The sequence below is a fragment of the Pelodiscus sinensis genome, chromosome 19 (assembly GCF_049634645.1).
Source record: "Pelodiscus sinensis isolate JC-2024 chromosome 19, ASM4963464v1, whole genome shotgun sequence".
Lineage (NCBI taxonomy): Eukaryota > Metazoa > Chordata > Testudines > Trionychidae > Pelodiscus > Pelodiscus sinensis.
Window position 1 is genome coordinate 20,977,272 of NC_134729.1, and position 26,924 is coordinate 21,004,195.

At 43.6% G+C, this 26,924-nt stretch overlaps 1 protein-coding gene across 8 annotated transcripts in view; it reads right to left on the reverse strand.

The window, feature by feature from the left end:
* Positions 1-269: 269 nt before the first annotated feature.
* RANBP3 (RAN binding protein 3) overlaps positions 270-26,924 on the reverse strand; it is a 97,404-nt gene continuing 70,749 nt past the window's right edge. For 5 of the 8 annotated variants that reach the window (XM_075902972.1, XM_075902975.1, XM_075902970.1 and 2 more), the window contains 8 exons: positions 25,699-25,802; positions 22,914-22,992; positions 21,096-21,198; positions 20,035-20,159; positions 18,007-18,127; positions 12,120-12,262; positions 5,032-5,221; positions 270-510 (listed from right to left, as the gene is read on the reverse strand). In XM_075902972.1, the coding sequence (XP_075759087.1) occupies positions 467-510; positions 5,032-5,221; positions 12,120-12,262; positions 18,007-18,127; positions 20,035-20,159; positions 21,096-21,198; positions 22,914-22,992; positions 25,699-25,802 (909 nt within the window). In that variant the 3' untranslated portion in view covers positions 270-466. The remainder of the gene's footprint in view (positions 511-5,031; positions 5,222-12,119; positions 12,263-18,006; positions 18,128-20,034; positions 20,160-21,095; positions 21,199-22,913; positions 22,993-25,698; positions 25,803-26,924) is intronic. The other 3 variants (XM_075902977.1, XM_075902976.1, XM_075902971.1) reach the window with 1 other exon arrangement.

The window sequence follows — 26,924 nt, forward strand, 5'->3', positions numbered from 1 at the left end:
CACGACCAGAGAAGAGCACAGCTTCTCTGCGGGCAGCAGGAACTGAAAAGGGAGAAGCAGGGGTTAAGAAAGAATTCAAGTTGGAACCGTGCTGGAAAGTTCAATCTCAGAGGCCTGCAAAACATGAGCTACTGAAAAAACAGTCGAAAGGTCCCAATGAAAAGCTGTGACAAGTCATAATGTGCCATTCCAATTACAAGGAAAAAGGGGAAATGTTATTTTTCTGCTCATCAATATGATGAGCTTTCATGTCCCAAACCACATTCAGGCAGTTTCCAAGTCTGCTTTTTTTTGTGGAATCTACTGATCCAGACCAAAAAAACCAAATCAACAGAACAGGGATGCACAGTTCCTAAGTCCTGGAGCCTTCCATACTGTCTGGAACAATCGCTGGTCTGGGGTATCCACAGAGGTGCCTGCAAGATGGGGTTTGCAGCAGCCTTGCAAGCAGATGGGCTCACAGTTGCTATGTGCTGCCAATATTCTGCCCATCTCCTTCATCATTAGGAGCTGAAACAAAGAAAAAGATCATGGTTACAAGAAATATTTATCTCTAAAACTTACTGTGCTATTTTCTGATGCAAACTATGGAATGCAGGCTACAGCTGGATTTTCCCACTGCTCTATGCCTCCCTCTCCCACCTATAAGCTAGAACAGTGTTTCTCAACAACTGGTCTGTGGACTGGAACCAGTCCGAGAGATCCCCGACATAGTTTAGGAAGGCAGCAAGCCAGTCTCTAGTATCAAAAAGGTTGAAAAACACTGCTCTAGAGTTCCCAGTTCTTAGAAGCCCATGGAGGAATTTCAGTCTTAGGATTTCAAGGCAAGAGACAAGAGCCCAAAAATCTCTGCTTCTCTCATTCCTTCATTCCCAAATCCAACCTCCACCCCCATTACACATCTCCCACCTGTTCTTGTCTGGCCACCCAGAACCATCATCACCCCCCTTCTATATTATCATAGAAATGCAGGGTTTGAAGGGACTTTAGGAGCTATATTTTCTTAGTGTGCTTAGGAAAATGTCATGTGAGACTTAATCAAAAACCTTATTAAAATTGAGATATATCATGTCTGCTGCTTATCCCCATCCACTAGGCCAGTGACTCTGTCAAAGAAGGAAATTAGGTTGGTTTGGAACGATTTGTTCTTGACCTCTCCATGCAGGTTATTCCTTATATTTAGGGCCCTATCAAATTCATGGTCCATTTAGGTCAATTTCATGGTCACAGGATTTAAAAAAAAAAAAAAAATCACATATTTCATGATTTCAGCCATTTAAATCTGAAGTTTGATAGTGTTGTAATGTAGGGATACTGACTCAAACAGGAGATGGGGGGGGAGGGATGCGGTACTGCTGCCCTAATGTCTATGCTGCTGCTGGCGGTGGCACTGCCTTCAGAGCTGGACATCTGGAGAGCTGCCGCCTGCAAAAGTAAGGAAGGCAATATCGCAATCCCCTGCAACTCCCTTTTGGGTCAGGACCCATACAATAGATCTGATTTCACCATGGGAGATCAGATTTCACAGCCCATGACATTTTTCATGGCCATGAATTTGGTAAGGCCCCTACTTATAATTCCAAATTAATTATTTAATAATTTCTTACAGTAACTTCCCAGGTACCAAAGTTAGGCTGACCAGGTCCTCTTTGCTCCCTCTTTTGAACACAGGCACTACATTTACCCTTGTCCAGTTCTCTGGGACATCACCTGTCCTCCACTAGCTCTTGAAGGTAACTGCTAATGGTTCAGAGATTATTTCAGCCAATTCCTTAAGTACCCTAAGATGAATTTCAGTCACTGCTGATGTCAAAGAATATTTAAATAAATTAGTTGCATTAACTAATTCTTTCCTCATTTCAGCTTGCCTTCCTTCTGCCATGTTATTAGTATTAGTTGTGTTCAGTATCTAGCCATAATTAACCCTTTTCGTGAAGAATGACGCAAAATAGGCATTAAACACCTCAGCCTTCCTGATGTCATCAGCTATTAGCTCTCCTTCCCTGCTAAGATGACCACCTTTACTTTCCTTTGCATTTCTCTTGTTCATGTATTTAAAGAATGTCTTCTTACTGCTAATGTCTTTTACGTGTGCATTAACTTTTATGATGTATTTTCCTACATGGAATTAGCTGGTATTCCTCCTGCAATGACGTTTACCAGCTAGTTGGAATTAGGGCCTTTAAATCGGAATCCCGTTTACTGCCGCGTGTAGATGTGGGCAGTTACTTTGAGCTAGTGAATGAGCTAGTGAATTTCTAAAATGGTGACCGGCCGGGAACATGCAAATCAAGGGCGGGATATTTAAATCCTGGGCTTGATTTGAAATTCCGGTTGCCCTCATTGGCCTCTCTAGATCGATCTAGGGGACTAGTGTAGACGTACCCTGACAGCTCTTCTGAACTCCTTTATATCTAAGGCTTTCTTCCTTACCTTACCAGTTCTCTGAGATTGTTAAAGACTGCGGTTTTTGTAAGTCCATTGTCCTTATTCTGTTGTTCTCATTCTTTCCTTAGGATCACGCAATCTATCATTTCGTGATCACTTTCACCCAAACTGCCTTCCACTTTCATATTCACAACCAATTCCTCAGAATCAAGTCTAAAATGGCTGTTCACCAAGTTACCTCCCTCCACTTTCTGAAACAAAATGCTGTCTCCAATACATTCCAAGAATTATTGGACATTTTGCATTTAGTGAATTAACTACCCAGAAACCTGTTGAAAAAGTAAAGTCCCCCATTACTACCATTTCTGTTATTTGTTTTAGTAAGGTCTTATTCACATCTTCTTCCACATTTGGTGGTCTACAAAAGAGCCCTACTGTGATGTCATCCCTATTCTCCCCCTATTTTTTCTTTATTCAGACTTTCAACTGTGTGTGTCTCATCTCCGTTTGGATCTCAGAATAAGTATATATGTCCTTGATGTATAAGGCAATCCACCTCCACCCTTTTTTCCACTATCTTTCCTGAAGAAGCTATCCCACTGTTCATTCACAGAAGATACTATTCCCCCAGTATAGCAACAGGTCTGTCAAGAGATTTATCTCACCAAGTCTCTGTGATGCGAATTCATAATTTAACTGCCAATTCTTTTCTTTTTATTCCCCATACTCGTTACATTTCTGTATAGACATCTAAACTACTGAGCCTTTCATTCTGCCAGAACTGAGGTGCTGCTCCAAACTCAGTCACTGCTGCAAATCATGCTTGCTATTTTTTTTACCATGAGACAGGTTGTAGAACTGGCAGCAGCAAAAGAATGGGAGGTTTCTAGCTATAGGAAGACAGAAGATAGCTGGTTCCCATCCACAAGTCTTGAAATGACTCCTCCTTCCTTTGCTCCCAACTTTCAGTCTCCCTCCTGTTTCCCTGTTCCCTACTCCTCTGACTCCTTACTATTTCCTAATACATCTGCACTCCTGGCTGCCCACACAGTCCTATTACCCACTTTTCTATATTCTCCTGATCCCTGACTATGCCTCATATCATGACTAAAGGGCCAACATCTTCCCTAAAGGCAGCCTGGAAACAATGGGAGCTTGTCATCATTTTCATAGAATCATAGGGGTCATCTAATCCCATCCCCTGAATTCATGACTGTACTAAGTATCATCTAGACCACATCAAAGTAGGAATAAGAGATCCTCCGGAATAGGGCTTTATTCCGGAGGATCGGGCCAGTCTAGATGCTTTTTTTCCGGCTTTTCCCCAAGCCGGGAAAAAAGCGGCGGACATGTTTATTTAAATCCGCGGGGGATATTTAAATCCCCCGCGGATTTCCCTATTCCCACTTTCAAAATTAGCATGCCCCTTCTGAAAAAGGGGCCAGTGTAGACGTAGCCCTAGAGTTCTTTGAGGGAATAAAGAAATATATGGGCAAGGGGGGATCCAGTGGGTATAGTGTACTTAGATTTCCAGAAAGCCTTTGACAAAGCCCCTCACTAAAGGCTCTTAAGTAAAGTAAGTTGTCACGGGATAAGAGAGAAAGTCCTCTTCTGGATTGATAACTGGTTAACAAGACAGGAAACAAATGGTAGGAATAAATGTTAAATTTTCAGAATGGAGAATGGTCCCAAGGATCCATACTGGGACCAATCCTATTCAACCTATTTATAAATGATCTGGAGAAAGGGGTAAACAGTGAGGTGGCAAAATTTGCAGATGACACTAAACTGCTCAAGATAGTTAAAGCCAAAGTAGACTGTCAAAAGCTTAAAAAAGATCTCACCAAACTAAGTGATTGGACAACAAAATGGCAAATGAAATTTAATGTTGATAAATGTAAAGTAATGCACATTGGAAAAAATAATCCCAACTAGACATACAATATGAGGGGGACTAATTTAGCTACAACTACTCAAGAGAGAGATCTTGGAGTCATTGTGGACAGTTCTCTGAAAACATCCACAGTGAACCTGTGGAAATCCTTGCCAGAGGTTGTTGTAAAAGCTAGGACTTTAACAGGGTTCAAGAAAGAACTAGATAAATTCACAGAGGCTGGGTTCATCAATGGCTATTAACTAGGATGGGTAGGATTGGCATCCCTAGCCTCTGTTTGTTGGGAAATGGATGACAGGAGAGGGATCATTTGATGATTACCTGCTCTGTTCACACCCTCTGGGGCACCTGACATTGGCCACTGTTGGAAGACAGGATACTGGGCTAGATGGACCTTTGGTCTGACCCAGTGTGGCCATTCTTGTACTAATGAGAATTGACAATGATGAACTAATTAATATCCTGTAATTAAGGCCACAGCGCCACTAAGGGCCCTCCATGCTAAGCCATGCGGGGAACTTTTCAACAACCATTTAGAGGAATGTGACAAATATAAGGAAATTTCTATTAGGTGACTGGACGAGTTGGCTGTGACTACAGCTAAGTCCACGTAATGGACCCTATACTACAAACACTCATGAATGTAAGTAAGAGTTATGCATTAATGGAAGACTCGAACAGTTTGCATTGTAAAAGTACAAAGGGAGAACAGTACAGGAAACTAGAAAGTTTAGCATTTTCTTGCTTACCACTCCCAGCAGATCCTGTAGGAACAATGACGTCATCATCATCATCATCACTATCTTCTTCATTTGATTGTGTTACCCCTGGCTCGGGGGCTGTGATCTTTGTTTCTTGCTCTTGTTCCACTCTACACCGTAGAGCCAAGATCCGATGGTGCAATGCAGCATATAGCTGTCCTGTATCTTTAGAACTTGCCTATGGATTTTTAAAATGTCAAAAAAGTAAGATTTTAAGTTAGAGCAAAACATTCCCACCAAAACATCCTTCACTGCTTTAGAATTTCACACTGTAGATTTCAGAATCAGTAGGTCTGGTATCCAGCTGGCTGTTTTCAGACCAAATCAGAGAGTTAGTAGCAATGGAATCACAGCATTGGTGGACAAGGGCTGGGCACGTTTAGTTTCTGAAGGGAAGAATACACTCAGTGATGCTCTCCAACCACTTCCTATGGCTGACTGAAGGGAATGTTGGTTGACTTTAGAAGAAACCACATGCAACCTCCTTCATCTCAAGAAGATATTGAAGAGGAACCAACAACAAAAGAAAAGGCACAGAGGGGAAGACTCAGAATCACCCAGCTGCATGCCAAATGCACAGGCTTTTTTTTTTTTTTTTTTGGAGGGGATGGGGGGGCTAAATTTAAGCTTCTACTTTCTTTACAGAGGGAAGTCTTCAACATTCAAAGTCCCCTCAAACAATCTATCTGGATTGTCATTCATACATCCTGTACACAGATTTATTAGTAAAATGACTTGTGATTATTTTATCATGTACCTATAACACCCCCTAACTTTCTAACAAAACACATTTAATAACTGTGAATTGCCAGACTTGTGGTTCATGAAGCCCAGTATATGGCGTCTGACTTTCTAGAACACTCTAAGGGGAGTTGTAGCCTTTTCAAAACTTAATTATTCAGTGGATAATATTCATACCAGCAGCTGAAAGCTAGGCTGTTGCAAGGGTATAATTAATGAAATCATGTGTATAAAAAAAGTGGAAAGTGGATGGAATTTTAAAAACTGGATGAAAACAGACCATGAATTCCAGCAATAATTGAATCTGGCAATATTCTAAACAAAAAGTGCTCTTAACCATACTTGTAGTTTTTTTTCATTGCTTCACATTGACTCAGACATTCTTGGCTTCAGAGTGACAGCTGAGGTTATTGTCCATGCTGACCGTGTTAACATGTGTCTGCGTTGTGTTGCGCTGAGATTAGGGATGTTAAAATTAGATTAATTGACTAATTGAATAGTCAATGGAATTTTCATCGACTATTCGATTAGTCGAAAAGGGAGTTTCCTCTTTGAAATGTAGCAAGACCCCGCCCAGCTGTTCCACCTTTGAAATGTAGCAAGCACCACGCAGCGTTCTGCCTTTGAAATGTACAAGTGTCAAAGCAGGGCCCAAGCTTCACGCTGTGATCCCACTTTGAAATGTACAAGAGCCCCAGCAGGGAATCTTGAACATTTCAAAGGTGGAACGCCGCTGCTGCGACCCTGCCCCCTCCCATGGAGCTAGAGCTGGGGGGAACTGGCTTTTAATCTGGCTCCCCCCAGCACACTCTCCTCTATACCCCTCCCTCCTTGCTGCCTCTTTCTGATGGGGGGGGGGGGGGACTAGTTGACTAGTGTGTCAACTATTTGATAAGCTTCTGCTTATCAGATAGTCGACTAGTTGCTTATATCCATTCCTACCTGAGATGTGTTGCTTTGTGTAGGTGATTAAGGAGGATTTTTTTCTGCCATGAAGGACGATGTTTGTTTAAGGTTACTGTGTATGCTGTTTGTGTTGTTGTATGAGTTGTTCTAACGCACTACTATAACCGGGTCAAGTAATCTACCACCCTTGCTGTCTCCCTTTACACAAGCAATGCAAGTTAGCTGAAGAATAAGGTAGGGACTGCACGAGTTAGCTCTGGAATCACAATGGCCAAGACTTCTGGCACTCCTTAGACACATGCCAGGCTGCTACTTATGGCTAATTTGTGAACTCAAAACACTGGACAGTAAAAAACGGCAAATCTCAGTGATGACTGACCCTCAAGGTGTCCTGAGTGTTTCAATCTGGAGCTGTTTCTATCACTTCACCCTGACTCAGACATTCTAGGCTTCAAGGAGACACAGAGTGACAATCATTAAATAATTAAGCCCAATCCATTCCTAACTACTGCTAATCTGATGGCTTCCATGACAGCCCGTGGACCTCATTATCACAATGAATATAAAAATATTTCCTTGTATCTATTTTGAATTTATTAGTTTTCAGTTAATTGGATGTTCCTGTTTTATGACATAGAACCCAATCTACCTTTTCTATTCCAAACATCATTTTGCATACTTTTATCATGTCTCCTTTTTACCTGTCTCATCTAAGGTTATAAACCCAATCTTTTTAATTTCTCTTCTGAGGAGAGTTCTTCTAGGCCCTTTAATGTTCCCTCAAATTTTCTCCATCTATATGTAGAATTCATTTTTTATGTGCACCAATACTTAAGTAACGTGTGGATGTGCACCATCAATAGAAACAAAAAGGCTAGATAGAATATATATTTTTAAAATGTTATCAAGGGGATAATTATTCCAGTCAGGATAGGTTAGGCATTTTAGAACTCAAAGAATTAAAATTTAAGTATAAGAGATAAATAAAAATTAAAGTATCAGCTCTTTGAAAGACTAAAATTACAGAGAAGTATCAAGATGTAAAATGACCACCACAAAGTCTGTGTTGGAAGGGGAGTGTGACAAATGTGGACAGTATGCGTGAGACAGTATGCATATGCGTGAGACAGTGCGTATATGCGTACATGCGAGGGACACAGTGAGTGTGTGTGTATATGAGTGACACACACACACACACACACACACACACACACACACACACACACACACACACAGAGTGTGTATGTGATTAAGTGCGAGAGAGACAGACTGACTGTGTGCGCACTGGTTGCTGGGAAAGTCTATGAGAGACTGTGCATTGTTTCTTTAAGGCACTCACCAGAAAGCTTGTTGTTCAGACTGCAGCAGCTGCCAGCAGCTCTCCTGCTCTGCAGAGATGGGGCACGTGCACATAGGGTTGGCGGGGGACACACTGATATCACTACCCTCTCTCCCTCTGACCCCCTCCTCTGTACAGCAAGCAGAAAGATCCCAGGAGCAGCCAGCCAGGGGCTCCTAGGCAGAGGGCAGGAGCTACATGGCAGCAGAGAAGAAGGGGGAGGGCACCTGTATATACATAGCCAGATGTGCGCAGCTCTGCTAATCAAATGTGCAGCACTTGGCTCACTTCTGGGCAGCTGTATGACCATGCTGCTTAGAAGGAACACAGGCCTCTAATCATTCTTGTCAGCCATCTTTGAATCTCCTCCTTCCCCCCTATGTTCTGAAGTATTACTTCTGGCATAGATCAGTACTTGCTAGAAATTAAGTCACTTGCTTCTTTCTTCAGAGCTCTTGTGGATATACCAACATGAATGCCTATAAATAGCTGTTTTTAGAAATCTACTCACCCCCTTGTTTCACTAATAAGCCAGATACCTTGGTTCTTTCAAAAGTACTTTCTGAAATATGGGGTTTGACCATGCATTTACAGCAAGATCAGCAACCCCCCATTGGAATTCCAAGGGCTACTGGTTGGACAATTCTGCTTAGCAAAGCAACTTTACAACACACAGGACTTGTCAAACAAGTATGCTTTTGCTTCCTTTCTTCTCTCCCATAAATAAATAATTCCTTTGGCAATGAAAAGGGGCTGTCAGTGATCTTTTTATGGAAGGAGAGATGATAGCAATTTAAAAAAACGGAGGTTACTCACTTCTGCATTAACTAGGTGCTTCGCTTCAAGTGTGTGAGCACCCCAAGTGCCTTCCAGCAGAGATTTTCATTCGCAGCATCTGTGCATTCATCCAATGCATTCTTGTGCTGAGCACTGAGGGTAAACAGGGGTTGCCTAGGCAATCTCCCCTCAGTTCCTTCTCTCATGCAAAGTCTCTCCGAGAGAACACAAAAGCAGAGGGGATGGAGGGTAGTGGAGCACCCATATGGAAACATCTCAAAAAACTACAGTTATTTCATAGTGTGAGCAACTTCTTCTTTGAGTGGTGTCCCTATGCGTGCTCCACTTTCAGGTGACTCCGAAGAAGTGTTCTCCTAGGGACAAGAGAGCTTCAGAATTGGGTCCAGTACTGAAAAGAACAGCATTGCCAATGCAGCATACTTCTCAAGTTTCCCGGTCTGAATGGAAAATGGCTGGCTCCCTTAGAAGGCAGTCCCAGACCACCACCACCTACCATTTTCTCTTTTTGGGAATGGTGGTTGTGGAACCCCCACCCCTAGGACAGTACATCCCACGCCTTCCAGTCGATGTGCTCTCCTTCTGATGCCTTCCCGTAGATGTGTCTTCCAAACCATTCTCTGCTGCAGTATTTGTATAGCGAGCCTGAATATGGTTTCTTACCTCTATCTGCATCAGGTGTACATGAGTTCTCCTTTTTTCTGGAGGGCACATGCTGCCAATTTTTTTCCTCTCGTTCTGCAACTGCCCTCTCTGATTCTTCAGCATGCAGTGCCTGCTGTATCAAATACTGACTTCTATCCAGAAAGTCTTCATTTTTTCTGATGCAATACATGGTTGGATACTTAGGTCTCTAGTCCTTTAATCTTCTCTTCCAGTATGGAGATCAGTCTGTACTTCATATAAAGTTGCTTCTATCCTCTGGGAGAAAGACAAACATAGCATATCCTTTGCAGATCACAACAGCTGATTGCTCACTATCCATACTGTCTTCTTTCTAAGAACCTCTTCAGATGCTGTATTTACTGCTCACAGAAGCCTGAAAGGCAAAAAAACTCTGTGGGAACTCCCCCCAGGTGAACTTCCAGGAAAACTCCCAGTTTGCCTGTCCTCTGTTCACTTGGTTCGAAACTGGCTGCTGGCTCAAAGCAGAGGGCCCAGGTCAAACCTCTCCCTCCAATCAACTACTCCAGGCCTATCTGGAACAAAACACTCCCAATTCACAATTTTCAGACAAACAACCACACAGTGAAACAGTCACAGTTATTTAAAAAAAAAAAAGTCAAACAGTCCCTGCAACTAGCCCCAATCAAATAAATGGTGACAGCGGATGAACACTGTGATGTTCACCCCAGTATCTTGAAGCAGGGAACTTTTAGGCCAGGATGAAGTAATTGACTGGAGTCTCAAGAGATGATTGGAAGCATGATTGCTCGAGGGGACAGGTAAAACAGGTAAGAATAATTTTCAAAGGGGTAGCCATGTTAGTCTGTAGCTGCAAAAACAAGGAGTCCCATGGCACCTTAAGGACTAACAGATTTATTTGGGAATAAGCTTTCGTGGGTAAAAACCATTTTGTCAGATGCATGGAGTATCTCCAAGAATGATTTTGTTCATCAGCTTCAGTACCAGAGGTGTCAGCAGTAAAACACAGAAAACAGACCCTTCATCTAATGCAGGAAGAAAGCATCTCTCAGGGAACTGCGGCCTAGACCTCATCGTGAACAGAATATACAAAGCTGTTCATGGAGGTGGTGAAGAGGCCTGCTTCTGGAAATCTTCACGTTTGAAATAAGCCATGGAATGTAAGAGAGTCCAACTCCTATTTGTAGTCTTAGGAAAAGTGTCTTTTAAAAGTATCAGCCTGGTATATTGAATATGATATAGGTACATTGCCAAAATATATATTTGATGGATTATGTATCAGTTCGGCAACTTTATTACTTCAGCACTCAGAGAGGGGAATTTTGCTCCTGAAGACAGTTGACAGAAAACATGCAGGCCGCATTGTCAGTCATGGCCCTGAGAAGAGGCAGAAAGTGAAGGCAAACATGAGCACCTTGAGTTCCAACTAATTGATGTGCATACTGGTTTCTTGAGGTGACCATTTGCCCTGGATTGTCTGAGTGTTAAGATGTGCTCCCCATCCCAACAGAGATGTGTCCATTGTTACAGTGACCATTTAGGTTGGTCAGAGGAAGGCAACACCTGCTTCAATGTTCTGATAACCTTTCCACCAGCCTAGGGAATTTTTAACCCAGTGCATGAATCGAAACCTCTTTGTCTAAGTTCTGTCTGTTTGGTGAGTAGACTGCTCTGAGTTACCCTGGAAGCAATAAAGACAACACTTTGCACAATCTGTTACAACAGTGCCGTCATGTGATCTAGGAGCTGGAGGCAGTTTCTTCATGAGTTTTACGGACTCTTTTGACTAGCCCTGACAAGATCTGACAATGTTATCAATCTGTCCATGATAATGTAGGTTCTGGCTACCAACAAATCCAACAACTGTATTTTCTGTATAGGGATCATCATGGATTTCTTGACATTGAGTCAGAGACCTGAGACAGAGAAAGGGCCCTTTGTATGAGGCCCAGCACATCTTCATGCTAAAGCCAGCCATTGTTTGTGGAATTCATAAGCTGGAGGAAGGGGAAAGGAAAAAGCTGTGAGGGGGTGGATTTCCTGAGATTTCTGTGCTGTGCTAGACTTTACAATTGTGGGTGTACGCTCCAGAGGGGGTGTACACTGGAGAGCAGGGCAATTCCTGAGTTGAATTCCCCTCCCCCACAACTAATCTCAGTGTCTATATCTTTTCTTATCTGTGTGTGTGCTGGAGGCGGCTTAAGGATCTGGCTCAGCAGGGCACTATAAGTGAACCCAGAGAGGTGGAACAGGATTGGGCTCAGTGGAACCCCAAAATTATCAGGTAGTACCTTGCTACCGGGGGAGATAAACCATCACAGTCAACTATTAAATTAAGCTAATCTAACCAAGAAACTAGACCAAACTAACAAATATAAGAAAAAAATTAGCAAGGCATGCTCAATGTGGACATGCTCATGCTCCATCGCAGGCAGAGGCAGTCGAGAAGGAACTGAGGGTTGTTTGCCCACCCGTGCAGGACACAAGAAACATAAAGGTGCATGTGTGGGATGAATGTACATGGTTAACCAAAATCTGATTGAAAGTGCATGGTGTGCATGCAGACCTTAAGTGTCACAAGCATATGAACGCTAGTCAAAGAAAAACAACTCTTTTTGGCAGGAAAATGAGGGTAAATAAAATCACTCACCGATATCAGAAAAACTTTGACTCCCTGGTCCTCTGTATCCATGGCTGTGATACGGATACTTTTTTCACTGGCTTTGTCAATCTGCATCTGAGCCCAGAGCTTAGTGTTCAGGATTAACCTGAGACTCCCCTGAGTCCGCATTACTAGAACCAACGTACAAAGCAAGTTAACAGCAGACATTGGACACCTGGACATAGCAGAAAAAACTCTTTTGTCACTTTCAGAATACATATTTTTTAGAAGGAGAATCCTGTTTACATACAACTTGCATGTTGAGAAAGCATAACTAGAAGAATCAGACCCAGGTACAGGTTGGACCTCCTTGGGACCTAACTGGTTCAGGATGAGGGAATTTGCGGGACCAAGGGAGGTGATTTCTGGGCCCCCCTGCCCTGCCACTCCCCCGGGCTTCCTGGCAGCCCAGCTGGGTCATGCACTGGGCTTCCTATTCCTCCTCCCCCAACTCCCTCCCAGCCCAATGGGGCTGCGTGCTGGCCTTCCCAGCTCTGACCCTCTCCCCCCACAGCCCAGCTGAACCACATGCACCAGGCTTCCCTCTCACTCTCCCCCTCCACAGCTACACACCTGGCTCCCAGCCCGACATCTCCCACAGTGCACCAAGCTCCTGTCTCTCCCACCCCCTGCAACATGACAGGACACTCTAATCCTGGAACATATGTGGTCATGCCAAAACACGGATGTTGCCAGACTAGAGAGTTCCGGTTTACAGAGGTGCATCCTGTAGCTTCATTACATTGCAGAAGGAATGTATAAGGGCCAGAGAGGGGATCAGCCTCAGCCTCAAAGTCTCTATTTATATATCACAGACTAAAGATGGAAACCGCCAGCTTCCAGAAAGCATATTCCTAGCATATATTGACTAATCTTTAAAGATTGTGTGTTCATCAATGCATAAGACATGGTGAGGAATTTATAAAATATTTATATTTTATTCACTGCCAAAGAATGTTGTTAATGCAGTAAAAATTATCTAGCAATGCCTTGTGCCTTTCTAGAATGTAAACAGGGTAAATTTAAAACCTCTTAAAATCAGGACAAAAGTTAAGGTAATCTCTCTCATGGGCAGTTCGACTGAGGTTTGCCGTGCCAACTATCTGCACAGAGCTGAGAAAAACACAAATACTACACATGCTGCCAAATATTTGATGACACCATTCCACATCTCTAGATAGTCATAATTCTCTCAGTCTCTCATCACTGGCAATAGGTTCGGGGACCCAACCTGACCCATCCCTAACAAAATCTGCCACTTCGGCATTGTGCTAGGTGTGTTCAACCCAATTCTGCACCATCAATGCCCCTGAAGTTCTAACTGCCCCCTCATTGTAATGGAGGGAGCTGTGTTTATCCTGGCATTAGTGGCAGCAAATTGCTAGAACTCACCCTGCTTTAAGTGCAGGAGAAGTTCAGCTGCAGTTAGAGGAATCAAGCCAATCTAATTTCTGGGCTCTGCTATGAAGAAGGTCCATATATTTTAAAGAACAAACATTCAACAACAATAACCGCTCTTTATGCATCTAGGTCTTTGTCTGTACTACCAAGTTTTGTCGCCAAAAATGTCCAGTTTCAGTAACAAAATGTTCTACCCCATGAGAGACTTGCCATTTCCCTTCCCTTTGTTCATGACAAAAAGCCAGTGTACACACCACATCTGCTTTAATCACTTTATTTGGCCTCCAGTAAGTGTTCCATGATGCCCATCCTGACTGCTCTGGTGAGCAGTTTGAACTAGGGATGTAAAATCCTGTTTGTTTAGTTAACCCGTTAAAAGTTAAGTTTAACTGGATAACAGATTAAACTGGGACAAGCAGGGGGACCATTTCAGTCTGCTGGGCTGGAGCGGCCCCCGCACCCACCACAGAAGGGCTGGAATGGCCTCTGAACCTTGGGAAGGGCCTGTTCCAGCCAGGCTGTTCCAGGCCCACAGAGCTGCCGGCTCCCAGTCCACATGGGTTGGGAGTTGGCAGTCTCAAGTGGGGTACGGGTGAGGAGAGGACTGATGGCTCCCAGCCTGTGCATGCTTGCAGGCTGTGAGTCTGCAGGCTCATGGAGGAAGGATGAAGGGAGATCTGGCAGCCCTCCTGGCCCTGCTGCTGCTTCCGACACCCTCTCACAGCCCATTAAGAATTATGCCTACCGCATAAAGGGTTAACTGTTCACATCCCTAGTTTGAACGCTGCTGCCCTGCAGCCAGGTAGAACAATAATCTGCCCCTCCCACTCACAAATCCTGGGAATTGTAAATTCCATTTCCTGCTTGCTGGCTTGGTGTGGAGAGGTCTCATCATGTCTTCCCAGGTGGCCGTGGCTGGCTACCACACCAAACGCTCTCCCACTTAGACCACCACAGAGCTGTTGGATCTGATCAGGACAGAGGGAGAGGAGTCTGAAGTCCCAGCTGTGCTTGACTCTTAAGAATTGGGATACTTATGGGAACACTTTTTGAGGCTTGTGCAAAAAGGGCTGCAATCTGCACTCTAGTGTATCCCAATCAAAGATAAATGAGCTAAGGCAGATGTACCATAAGGTGAGGGAGGCAAACTGCCACTTTAGTACTGCATCGAAGATCTGGATGCTATTCTTTGTGGTGTCCCCATCTCCAGAAGCTGCATGGATACTTCGAAAGATATGAAGGCAGTGGAAAGAGGACAACATTATCGGTGAAGAGGTGGAGTTAGATGAGGATGTGGAACTCACGGCAGGCAGCCAGGAACTGTTCTCCACTCCTGAAGGGCCTAGCTAGATGCAGCACTTGCTCTCTGGGGAGCAGGAGGAAGGAGATGAGATGCAGGGTAAGTGGCTGTGGCTTGTGCAGTGCAGAGGTACGTTAAGGATATAGGAAAGTGGGATGCTGGCTCTATTTCTCTAAGCTGGACATTTCCTCTAAGTAGCATGGCGGAACAGGGTATTGATGCGTACCAAGATCTCACCGGACTCCTCCAGAGAAATATCCAGGAAAGTTTCCTGGAGGTACTCATTAATCCTCTACTAAGCCTCTACAGGTTCTCTGGTAGTGCAGCTTTGTTCCTTACTCTACTTCAGAGCACTGTTCCGTACTATCTACAATTACCTGTGCAGGGACCGAAGTGGATCATAGGTGAGCTGCATATAGAGCAGGACAGACGTTTCAAGCATGCAGCAGATGTATCCTGGTTTCCCTGCTTACCCTTAGCAGTGAGATGTCTGCTATAATTATACAGACATATATAACTGCTCTCATTGGCCAAGTGTTTCCCAAAGACTCCCTGATTTCAATTGTCACCATCTTGGTTCCTCTGATAGCCTTAGTGTCTGGCTGCTGAAACTCAGCAGCCAAATGGTCTGGCTCAGCGCTCTACCCCAGAGCAAACATGTCATCCTTAGATTCACAGATATTATGCAAAGTGCACCATGTGGCTATGACCATGGGAATATTACTCTCATTAAGGTCTACCTTGCAATACAAGCAGCGCCAGCATGCCTTTAATCTACCAATGCACATTGAACTGTCATTTTTCACCTACTCAGCCTGTTGTAGAAATGCTCCTTATTGCTGTCCAGGTGCCCCATGTAAGGTTTCATGAGCCAGGGCTCTAAGGGGTAAACCAGGTCACCCAGGATCACTATCGGGATTTCTATATCCTCCACTGTAATCTTGTGGTCTGGAAAGAAAGTCCCCACTTGTAGCTTCCTGTACAAGCTGGTGTTCCTGAATATGCATGCAGCATGCACCTTTCCAGACCATCCCTTCAGGGAAACACCCACAGTGATCCATGAACAACATAAGGGAGATGTATACTTCCTATTGATGTACTCTGTTGTAAGGTGATCTGGTACTAAAACTGGAATGTGTATAACCTCTATTTTCCCTCCACAATTAGGGAAACCATCTTTGCAAAGCTGCCCACTATTTCACACACACTTCCCAGAGTCCCAGTCCTTTGTACAAGGATGTGACTTAATGCCCTGAAAACTTGCATTAAACATAGCACCCCAATGGTCAACTTCTCCACTCCAGATTGATTTGTGATGACCAGTAGCAGTTTGGAGATGCCAGCTTCCAGAAAGCGATTGCCACACGTTTCTGAGAGGGCAGCTCTCATTCTGGTGTCCCTGCACCACGTCTGGGGCCAGCTCAGCACGCAGGTCTAGGAAAGTGGCTTTTCCACATCTGAAAATTCTGTAGCCACTGCTCTTCATCCCACATGTACATGATGGTGCAATCCCGCCATTCAGTGCTGGTTTCTCTAGCCCAAAAGCAATGGTCTACCCTATGCAGCTGCTCTGTGAATGCCAAAAGCAATGTAAAGTTACTTCTGCCCATAACACACTGAACGTTGGGCACCTATGTGCCTTCCTCTGTCAGTAATATAATGATTAACTGCGCTGCTATATGTGATGTGTTCACAACACTTAATAGAGCACAGGAGAGAAACGTGGGATCCACCCTTTCTAAGTACAGATCCTAGGATGCATATCAAAGAATGGCTGTTGGAAAAAAAATAGTGCAAAAGAAAGCTGCAAGCCAACAGAGGGGCTAAGATAGAAAGCACTGCATGATGGAATATTTAGCACCGTTCCAAGATGTGCAGCAATCCGCTCTGCCACCCCACAATACCTAGTGACAGAAGGTGCCACTCTGCACTGTGGGATACATACCCACAGTGCATTGCTCACAGTGTCAATGATGGTGCCTCCAATGTGGATATGATCTGTCACCAGAAGGGGGCTAATGTGAACAATCTTCCCATTTTTATATCAACTTTTGGGTACTGACAAATTTAAGTTGACAAAACTTGGTAGTGTAGACAAAACCTAGGAATGTGTTATCTGCAAAGGAATAACCAATAGCTTGGTGATCACTGCACCAAATCCTCTATGCTAGATCTGTCCAAAACTTAGGATTTCTGACACACAGCAAACTGGAAATTCCCAAAAGTATTTGTTTCAGAAAGACAAACACACAACATTTCAGAAATGCAATTTGCTTTCTGGAACCAGTTTACAGTGAGTGAAATTGTATACTGTGTTGTAGCCATGTCAGTCCCTAGATAACAGAGAGACAAGGGCAGTAAGGCAGTATCTTTTAATTGGATCAAATTCTGCTGCTGAGAGAAAGAAGTGACACACATTGTCCAGCTGAATGAAACACAGTCTTAATTTCACTCAGCAGCTGCCAGGGCTCCTAGAATGTGCACCTCTGGGGCAGTCCTGCCATGCAGGCTGCCCAGGGCTAGGGACCCCAAGTATTCCTGGCCTTGTTGGGACTTCAGGAAGCCAGCTGGCTCAGGAGTCTTAAGCACTAGGGTAGTCCAAATGGCTGCTCTGCTCTAGAGATACAGACCCCAGGAGCCAATCCCAGGACTCCTAAGCTTCCAGTTTAGGTTTCTGAAGCAGGAAGCCCAGAAACCCTGAGAGTCTCCAGAGCTTTCTGGTTCCTAATCTTGACAGCAGGAATCTGGAAACCCAGATGTGACAGGGCTGCCCCACAGCTACAGACTCTGGGCGCTTGGGAGTTCTCTGGAGGCAGACTGCATGGCAGGTTGCCAAAGAGACATGGACCCCCAGATATCTGGGGTCTTTGGTTGGACAGCATACTGCAGGATGGAGCTCACCAACAGGTACATTTGGAGGGTTACATCCTATCCAATTGCTTTCCAGAGAAGTTTCATGTTTGATGAACTAATATTTTCAGACAAGATCTAATCTACACATTAAAGCTTGAGAGAAAGACCATTCTGGGAAACTGACATGAACTTCAAATTATAGCCAACTGCTATAATTAGACACAGTAACCCTAAGTGGATGTCGCCAACTACCAAGGAAGCATTTTGTGGTAGCTATACTGTATGTCATCCCAAAACTTCCCTTCCCACAGCTCATCTTACCCAGCCGAGATTGTAACGTTCCATCATCTGTTGATGCCATATCGTTGAGTCTCAGAAGTCCCCTACCTCTTTCCACCCAAGACTGAGAGTTCTTATCAAACACAAATAACTTGCATTGTATCTGCAACAAAAAGAGATGCCTTCTTGCTAAAGTTCTTTAATTGTTGACTATAATTATAGAATACATCATGATTACAGAATCAAAATCTCCCAATCTGCATTTGGTTAGATTTCAAATATTCACTAAAGTGAAATTACATTGCTACTAAAATGTGCTGAATTGATAACATGGAAACTAAAGTCTTACTGTCTCTGGCAACTAAAGCCCTCAAAATATATTATGTGCCATGGACTTTTCATTAGGAAAGGCAAGTTGAAGAACAAAATCACCTTGCTCTTAGAACAGAAGCATGGTGTAATTTGTGGTTATTCTTAAATCCTTAAGGAGAATCACTGCACCCTCTCAGATAGAGAAACAAGAGTTTTTTCAGATTTCTCATAGACGAGCTGTACCCATTCAGTAAAAGGTCTACTGTCCTAGATCAGCTGTTGACTATAGTCCTAATCACAAAACCTTCACATACACAAAACCTTGAAGCTAACAGAAACCATTAATCTGATACTCTATTAGGAACCATCTTAGTGAGCAGAGAACAGGCTTGATCTGATCACAGCAACCAGCACTGCTAAAGTATTCCATGCTCAGATGTTACTGCTAAAATTCAGCCAAAAGACATGCATTATCAAGGTCAGGTTGGTATGGGATGTAGTCTCCTCACCAGCCTGGATAAGAAAGAAAGTGGACATTATGAAAGGAATATAGAAACAAACATCAATTGTGGAATGACTTGACTAACTGTAAGTATTTATCTTCAGTCAGGGGAGTCTTGCATTGTGGCTCACTCCCCCAAAAAAGCTTGGAAGTGCTTTTTGGCTAACTTTTATGAAAAGTTGGCTGAGGAAAGTAAGGCATAATATTGGATGGTAATGAGCCAGACCTGACGCATCCAGGCTAGGTTTGTTCATAGTTGTTCAAGCTATTATTTGTTTGAAGGAAGGGAAGATTTACAATTTAAAGCCAGAAGAGGCTATTATGATCATCCAGTCTGATCTCCTGCATAACACAGATTTCACTCAATGGTTTCTGCATCAAGCCCATACAGCTGGAACAGATCTTTTTAAAAAAAGCATCTAATATGAAAGACTTCAAGTGACAGAAAATCTACCACAGCCCTACTTAATTGTTTCAATGCTTGATAATTCTGTTAAAATTTGGCATTTATTTTTAATATGAATTTGTCTAATTCTACACATTCAGGAAAAGCACCAGCTACTCACAAATCTTATTCACTGGGAAGGGTGGATATCAGCATGGACCAAATATCCTTTCAATGGTCCAATGTCTCCCTGTGTTAATGGCTATACTGAAGGGAAGAAAAGTGGTCTCTCTGTTGGCAGTCATAGGGTGATTAGAGCCTCATGACCATTGATTTTTTTCCCCCATGACAGATATTTGCAATGGATCCTGCTAGAAACAAGAGGTATGGTGGCAGTTTACCACACTGGATAGCGTCTTTAGGACATGGTTTTGTGATTTCAAGAAAATTAATAGAAAAGTCCTCTTGGCATGGAACAGAACTTCAGCAGAGAGTGGAGAAATTCTGTATGACAGCAGTTTCAGACCACATTTTCTAACATCTGAGCTCAAGTGGCCATCCCTCTCAATCATGCAGGGTGGCAACATCAAGTCAAAGGAGGTGCCTTGTGGAATCTAAGGCATCAATAGTTATGGCTAGTATATGAAAATTGTTCACTAGACTAAAAAATGAATGTTACCTACCTGTAACTAGCCTCTGCATATGCACACTTGTGGAATCAAGGCGCCTACCTTGTGTACTTTCATAACCTGTTGAAAAGCATCAGGACCACCAACCCCTCTCTCCCACTCCTATCCTGGAATGAATATAGCTGGACCATAAGAATCCCAACAAGAGTGAAGCTCATTATACTGTGTGAACAATTTCTTACCTGTAGCACATTGCTTTCTGCTTCTTCCCCAGTGATCACCTCTACCTTCTCCAGTAAACACTTCTTTGCTGTTGCTTTAGTATAAGCTGCTGCAGACTCTGCCAGTGATTCTGAAATATTATTAGCTGAACAACATTTTCAAGTTTACTTTGGATACTAGTCACATAAATCCACATTGTACAAATGTATGCCCATGTGCACCTACACAAAGTCTGTCATTTACTTGAATAAGCTACCAGTTAATAAGTTTTTCCTCTAGACTGTAACTGTCTTGTGCAACTATCATTCTACCAATTATGCTTTTATCAGGCTATAGAAATGAAGTATGAAGAAAGTAGCTGTGTCTTAAGGAATGGTTCGTCTTCTTTTCTTAAATACTGGTAAATGAAAATCCAGTCCACAGATTATGAGAGTCTCTCCAAGAGGAGGATTGTGTAAAACCTTTGTAGGTGTAATATTAGTATCTGCATTGCTACAGGTAACGCAGCCATGCCTACATTTGAAAATGCAGCCCTTTATTTTATAGTCTCTAGCAGCTCACTGGCAACTAATTCCCATAGCTTCCACATGACCTGTTTTTCTCATTAAAAACCTACTCCTTCACAGGGTTAGAGAAAACCCCTAGTTTCAGTAAATTGTTCTGGATTTAGATATTTGGTTTAGTTAGGTTTCATCCAAGTATAGGACAAAAATAATCCCTTGCCACCAGTCTTCAATCAAAATAAGACTGACTATATGTCCTCTAAATTCCTACCCCTTTCACATGCCTGATCCACATGCAGTGAACAAAAGTTGCTTGACATTGATACCTCTAGAATGCTAGAGCCATCCAGCCTGTTAATCGCCTCTCCCTCCTGACCTTCAAAGGACCAAGGAGCCTCCCCCTCCACTTTTTAATAAAATGCTGGCTAGAAGGGACAGTAAGGGAAATGGGGTGGTTTTATACTTTGATATGGTAATAAAACAACAACTGCAGGAAAGGATTAGGCACAATACAAGCAGTAGTGACAGAATACGGTTTTTCTTAAAAACAATTCTAAAACCAAAAATCCACTATTCACCTTTCTCTGGAGTGGCTTCCTGTGAAGAAGATTCAGAGCCAGATTCCGTAGCAGCATTTTCCTTGCTACTTTCTGTACCAGCTTCATTTGATTTTGGTGGGCTCTGTAGGGAAAAAGAGGCAGGCTAGACGAACTTTTGGATTTGCAAAAACAAAAATACTAATGTGATTCTTGAGACAGTCTTCCATCTTTGGTAATCTTATAAAAGTACCAGTATCTGGTGCCCCCTGGAACACTTAGGGTATGTCTACACTACCCTCCTAGTTCGAACTAGGAGGGTAATGTATGCATACCGCACTTGCTAATGAAGCCCGGGATTTGAATTTCCCGGGCTTCATTAGCATAAGCGGGGAGCCGCCATTTTTAAATCCCCGCTGCTTCGAACCCCGTGTAGCGCGGCTACACGGGGCTCGAACTAGGTAGTTCGGACTAGGGTGCCTATTCCGAACTACCGGTACTCCTCGTTTCACGAGGAGTAACGGTAGTTCGGAATAGGACCCTAGTCCGAACTACCTAGTTCGAGCCCCGTGTAGCCGCGCTACACGGGGTTCGAAGCAGCGGGGATTTAAAAATGGCGGCTCCCCGCTTATGCTAATGAAGCCCGGGAAATTCAAATCCCGGGCTTCATTAGCAAGTGCGGTATGCATACATTACCCCGCTAGTTCGAACTAGCGGGGTAGTGTAGACATACCCATATTTCCTTAGTACAAATTGTAGCACTACTTCTGATTAGGAGTGCCAGCATGACAGGATAAAGATGTACAGCCCTGGTAAGGAAAGAGTGAACTCCTTCCTATCAATGCTGCCCATGCTAATACCAGCAGCTGGTAATTCTGTGGCGTTGGCATTGAAGCTGAGGGTATTGAATCTTACAGTGTCTTTGGCATCAAAATAGCTAGGCTTCTCCCACCAGACAGAAGCATGCTACATGGATAGGACCCAGAATCCCTTGGAAGGGAGACTTAGATGATTCATGTTCTCCCTCCTCAGCTCTGAGGGAGTGTGCTGGTGCCAGATGTCTCTTTGGCACCGGAACAGCTCTGGGAGAGGCAAGCTTTGCTGTAGTCAAAGTGGGGGACTGTGAGTGGCACAAAGCAGATCAAGTCCCTTGCACTGTTATTGGTGGTAAGGAACATGGGTACAGAGTCCCAGATCACCAGAGCACTGAGGGATCTGGGTACCTTAGTTAAAGATCACTCATCACAATTTGGATTCCTGGTAATCTGAATCTCAAGTCACCTTCATGGACAGCACTAAGAACATAAGAACAGATTGATGTGGCAGCCCTGGATTTTTGGATTCTGCTGGAAATGGATATCTCATCTGTCAAAGTTGTGACTTCTTCAGAGATCAGGTAACTTATGTGGTCATCAGTGATTAACACAAGGCCACTCTAGGGGGTTAAAACCCAAAGCTTCTGCCTCATTAAGAAGTTGGAAAACAGCTAGCTTTGGGCCAACTGTTCAGTCAAATGCAAGACAGAGAAAACTGCCAAGGTGGCAGACAGCTACCCTGAACTATTAATGACAAGAAAGTTCACTAATTTAGACTGACAAGAGTGATTCACAGGGGAGAATGTGTCAGGAGAGGAGCTTGTTATAGCGAGTGGGACAAATAGTGATGCTTTGGCTTGCTGCCGTGAGCGGTAAGGAATCAAGTGGCACCTGGGATTTGGCACCTGTATATCCTCAGGTGGGAGCCACTAAGACACTCAAGTTCCATGGGTAGCCCCAAAAGACACTGATGACCAGACATGCATATCATACCACTTGGACAATACTCAAAAAACATTATACTTAAAAAACAAACACCACTCACCAAGACTCTTTCACTCATGTTCTGTCCAAATACAAATTTGTTGCTGGAAGCATCTGCATTGTTTGTTGAGTTCTCTAAACTGGAGAGAAATGCACTCATTAATTTACTACAAACAGACGTTTCCATAATCACTAAAATTTCAACAGAAGAATTATAATTGGTCTGAACTTCATTTTTTTGTTAAATTAAACGATGTAAAAAGAGTATATTTGATTAATTAGGACAGTGGTCTCCAACCTTTTTACACCCAAGATCACATTTTAAATGACAGACCAAGCCAAGATCTACTGCCCCGCCCCTTCCTTGAAGCCCCACCCCTTCCTTGAAGCTCCGTCCTCTCTATTCTCCTCCTCTCCATCACTTGCTATCCCCAATCCTTATACTGCTGCTTTAAAAAAAAAAATCTTCTGTAGGAAGAGGTTTTTCCAACATTTGGCCTGTCTAGACTGGACCAAATGTCAGAAAAAAACCCCCTTCTTTTGGAAGCCACCTTATTCCTTGTGGAAAGAGGAATATAGGGGTGACCAAAAGAGCCTGTTTGCTCTTCCACTAAAAAAGCGGAAGAACAAACGCAACCCTGGATGCAGAAGAGTTTTTCTGGGATATCTCCAGAATCCTGAAAAACTCCTGCAGTCTAGCTGGACCCTTGCTGTGTTGAGACAGGATGTGTAGGCTCTGGGGTGGGAATGAGGGATTTGGGTGTGGGAAGGGGTGAGAGGTGCAAGCTCTGGGAGGAAATCTGGATGCAGGAAGAGGTGGAGAAGGGGACACTGGCTCGGGGAGGAGGCTCCAGGCTGGGCAGTGTTGGGATACTAAGCAAGCCACAGGCTTGCGGATGTGAGGGTGCAGGAATTTGGGTTGGGGTATGTGAGGGGCTGAGGGCAGGGGGTTCCAGTGTTTGATAGGCTCAGATCCAGGGTCTGGGAAAGGGGGAATGCAGGAGTGGTTGTGGCCAGATGGGGGCTTGGCCCCAGTTGGGGGTTTGTTGGCCAGGCTTCATTTTTAAATAAAATACTATGTTAAACACAAAAAGATTCTGCATTGTCTTTATTTATGAGAATGGCAGGAAACCTGCCTTGAGTCAGGGGTCACTGACCCATAGAAAAGTCATTTGGGAGCAGGGGACACAGTACTGGGGAGGGGTGCTAGTGGGTTCTGGGGTAGAGAACAGGGTGCCAGTGGTGGCAGGGGAGAGGGGGTAGGGTGCCAGGACAGGGTGCTGGGGGGGACAGGTTTCTGTAGTAGGAGACAGGGTACCAGAAGGAACTGGTTTCTGCAGAAGGAGGGCAAGGGAGAAGGAACAGGGGGCCAGGAGAGCGGGGGACAAGTTTGGGGCAGAGGAGAGGGAACAAGGTTGGGGGCAGGGAGATCCCTACACCAGCCACAGAGGGAAGCCTCCAACCCGCGCTCCCTCCGGATTGACCGCAGGGCAGCCGGGCTGGAGCGAAGAAAAGCGGCTGCCCAGCCAGCTGGCCATGGTGCTCAGCCAGGGTGCCATCAAGCTCCACATGGGCAGGCGCAGAGGGGAAGCCGCTGATCAGCTGGAGTGCAGGGCAGACTCTTTCAGCTGAAAGCCACAGTCAGCTGGCTGGGGTGTTTCAGCCCTCCTGACCTCCCAGCTCCCACCATTCCTCGCAGATACTCACCTGTGTTGTTGCTCGGTGAGTAGCTGCTCCTCAAATGAGGAAATCTAATGTAAATGTACTGCGCAGGCGCGCAGTTCAGAGAGGGCTCAAGAGCTACTCTTAGAGCCCCTGAGATCTACCGGTAGTTCGCGATCTACTGGTTGGTGACCATGGATTTAGGATGTAACAATGCAGTGAGCAATGCAGCAATAACTGATTTATGACAAACTCTACATCCTAGAAAAAATATTTTCTGATAATTGGAGATTTTCTCTGAGTACTAGCCTCTGAAATGTTTAAACTGTACTCTAAGAAATCTAATCACCACGAAATGTATCCTAAGAGTTTATCCAATATCAAAAGGTCTAACAAGGTGCTTAATGCACCACTGAATTCACAGTCCATTCTGGTCAATTTAATGATACTAGATTTTAAAAATCATAAGTTTCATGATTTCAAATATTTAAATCTGAAATTTCACATTGTTATAAATGCAGGGGTCCTGACCCAAAAAGAGATTGTGAGAGAAAGGTAACTGCAACATTATTGTGTTTGTGTGATGGAGAATCCACAACCTCCAAGTTGTTCAATTAATAGTTGGAAATAAGATGCACATTTTTCTCTAACCTGAATTTGTGTAATTCCTTCCTTCTAATTCCTTCTTCATTTATTAAAAAAAAAAAACCTACCAATTAACTCGGGCTCCTTATCAACCACCCACCTAAGTCTTAGGTCACACATTGTTTTGGAATTAACAGCTAAACTCAAGGGATGAAAGTGGTCTAGTTGTTAGCTGTCATTGGGCAATCAGATCCTTGCAGCCTGAACAGCTTTCTGAGTATGGATGATCCCTCAGTGGAGGAGTATCTTGGCAATATTTAGTGTCACATTCATTTCAAGCTCCCTGCCAACTCAGGCAGGCTGTATTTGTCACACTCCTCATCTTCTAAAGCTATCCTATGTAATCATAACAACAATAGACTATTTTTTTAAAAACCAAAAAGCTACAAATCTGAAGAACAAGGTAGCAGCCTCAAAAAAGTGCTGAGTACCAACCCAATTCAAACAGAACCCTGCCTCTGGTAGAAAGCAAAACTACTACTAATGCTCAGCATGTAATACAATAAAGTAATCTGTTCTGAATTTACTTGCAGACTTACTTGGAACTGATGTACTGCAAAAAGTAGTTTGTTGCTGATGGTGCTTCAGAGCTGGGAAGCCCAGCATTCTGTACATCAGCGGATTCATCACTTTCATCTCCCAACTACAAAAGAGATTGACATTTATACACAATTAACAATAGCTAAATCAAGATCAGACCTTATTTTCTCAAAAAACATGCACATACATACTCATAACAATATGCTCATATATACACTCTTAACAATTAAGACCAAAGTGTATTCCCCATGACACAAATTCCTTGTTGCAAGCAGTGTCTCTGTATTGAATTCATATATCCCAAAGAACCAAGGACATCTTCAAGCAGCTCTGTATCTGCTTTGAAAATTGTACTGGTCTATACTCCAAACTCTTTTCTCCTTTCTGATCAAGTTTATGTTCTCTTTGGGCTGTGGAATTCCCTCTGTGGTTCTGGCCAATCTACCTCCTATCACGTTATATAGGAGCCATATGGTCCCACTGGCTTCACCCACCCTATGTGTCTGCATAAAACTCGTCTCTTGGGGTATTGATAACACCTGTTAATCTAATTCAATTAGCCTGTGTTTAGGCAGAAGCCTGCTTTGCCCTCGCTCCTCTCTTCTTGTCTGTGCAATGCCCTTGGGACCTGTACTGCAGGGATTTGGTATGCAGGGATGTCTGGAGGCTTGGTGGAAAAGGGAGCATATCATTTCCAATCCAGCAGTTCAGAAGAAACATCACACAGCACTCAATTCCCCAGACTTTATATGTATAACAGTAATGGGTATTTTTTGTTTTTTACAGGAATGGACTTCAAAATGTAGTACCACAAAAAACATTTTTTGCAAAGTGATCAACTTTACTGTGTACACAAATCCTGAATTTGCATATATACATCAACGCTTAAGCACATGGTTATCACTTTTGTTTTTCAAATGCATTTTAGGTGGCTGCTTTAGAAAAAGAAGCTTTGCATATATATTCAAACAAAATGAACTCCTGATAGTTTTGAAAGCTGAAATAGGAAGCTAATATGAAATGCTTATGCTTAATTCTGTCCCATTATCCAGGAGATAGAACAGTTACTAAAGGCAGTTAACAGTTTCTTCTTCAAGATGGGTTGCTCATACTGATTCCAGGTAGGGGTGTGCGTGTGCATAAGTGTAAGCATAGTTGCAGTGGCTAGAAGGTGTTCCGCTAGCGGTATCCATCGGTGGGGTCTGCAGTGCCTCCTCATAGTTGC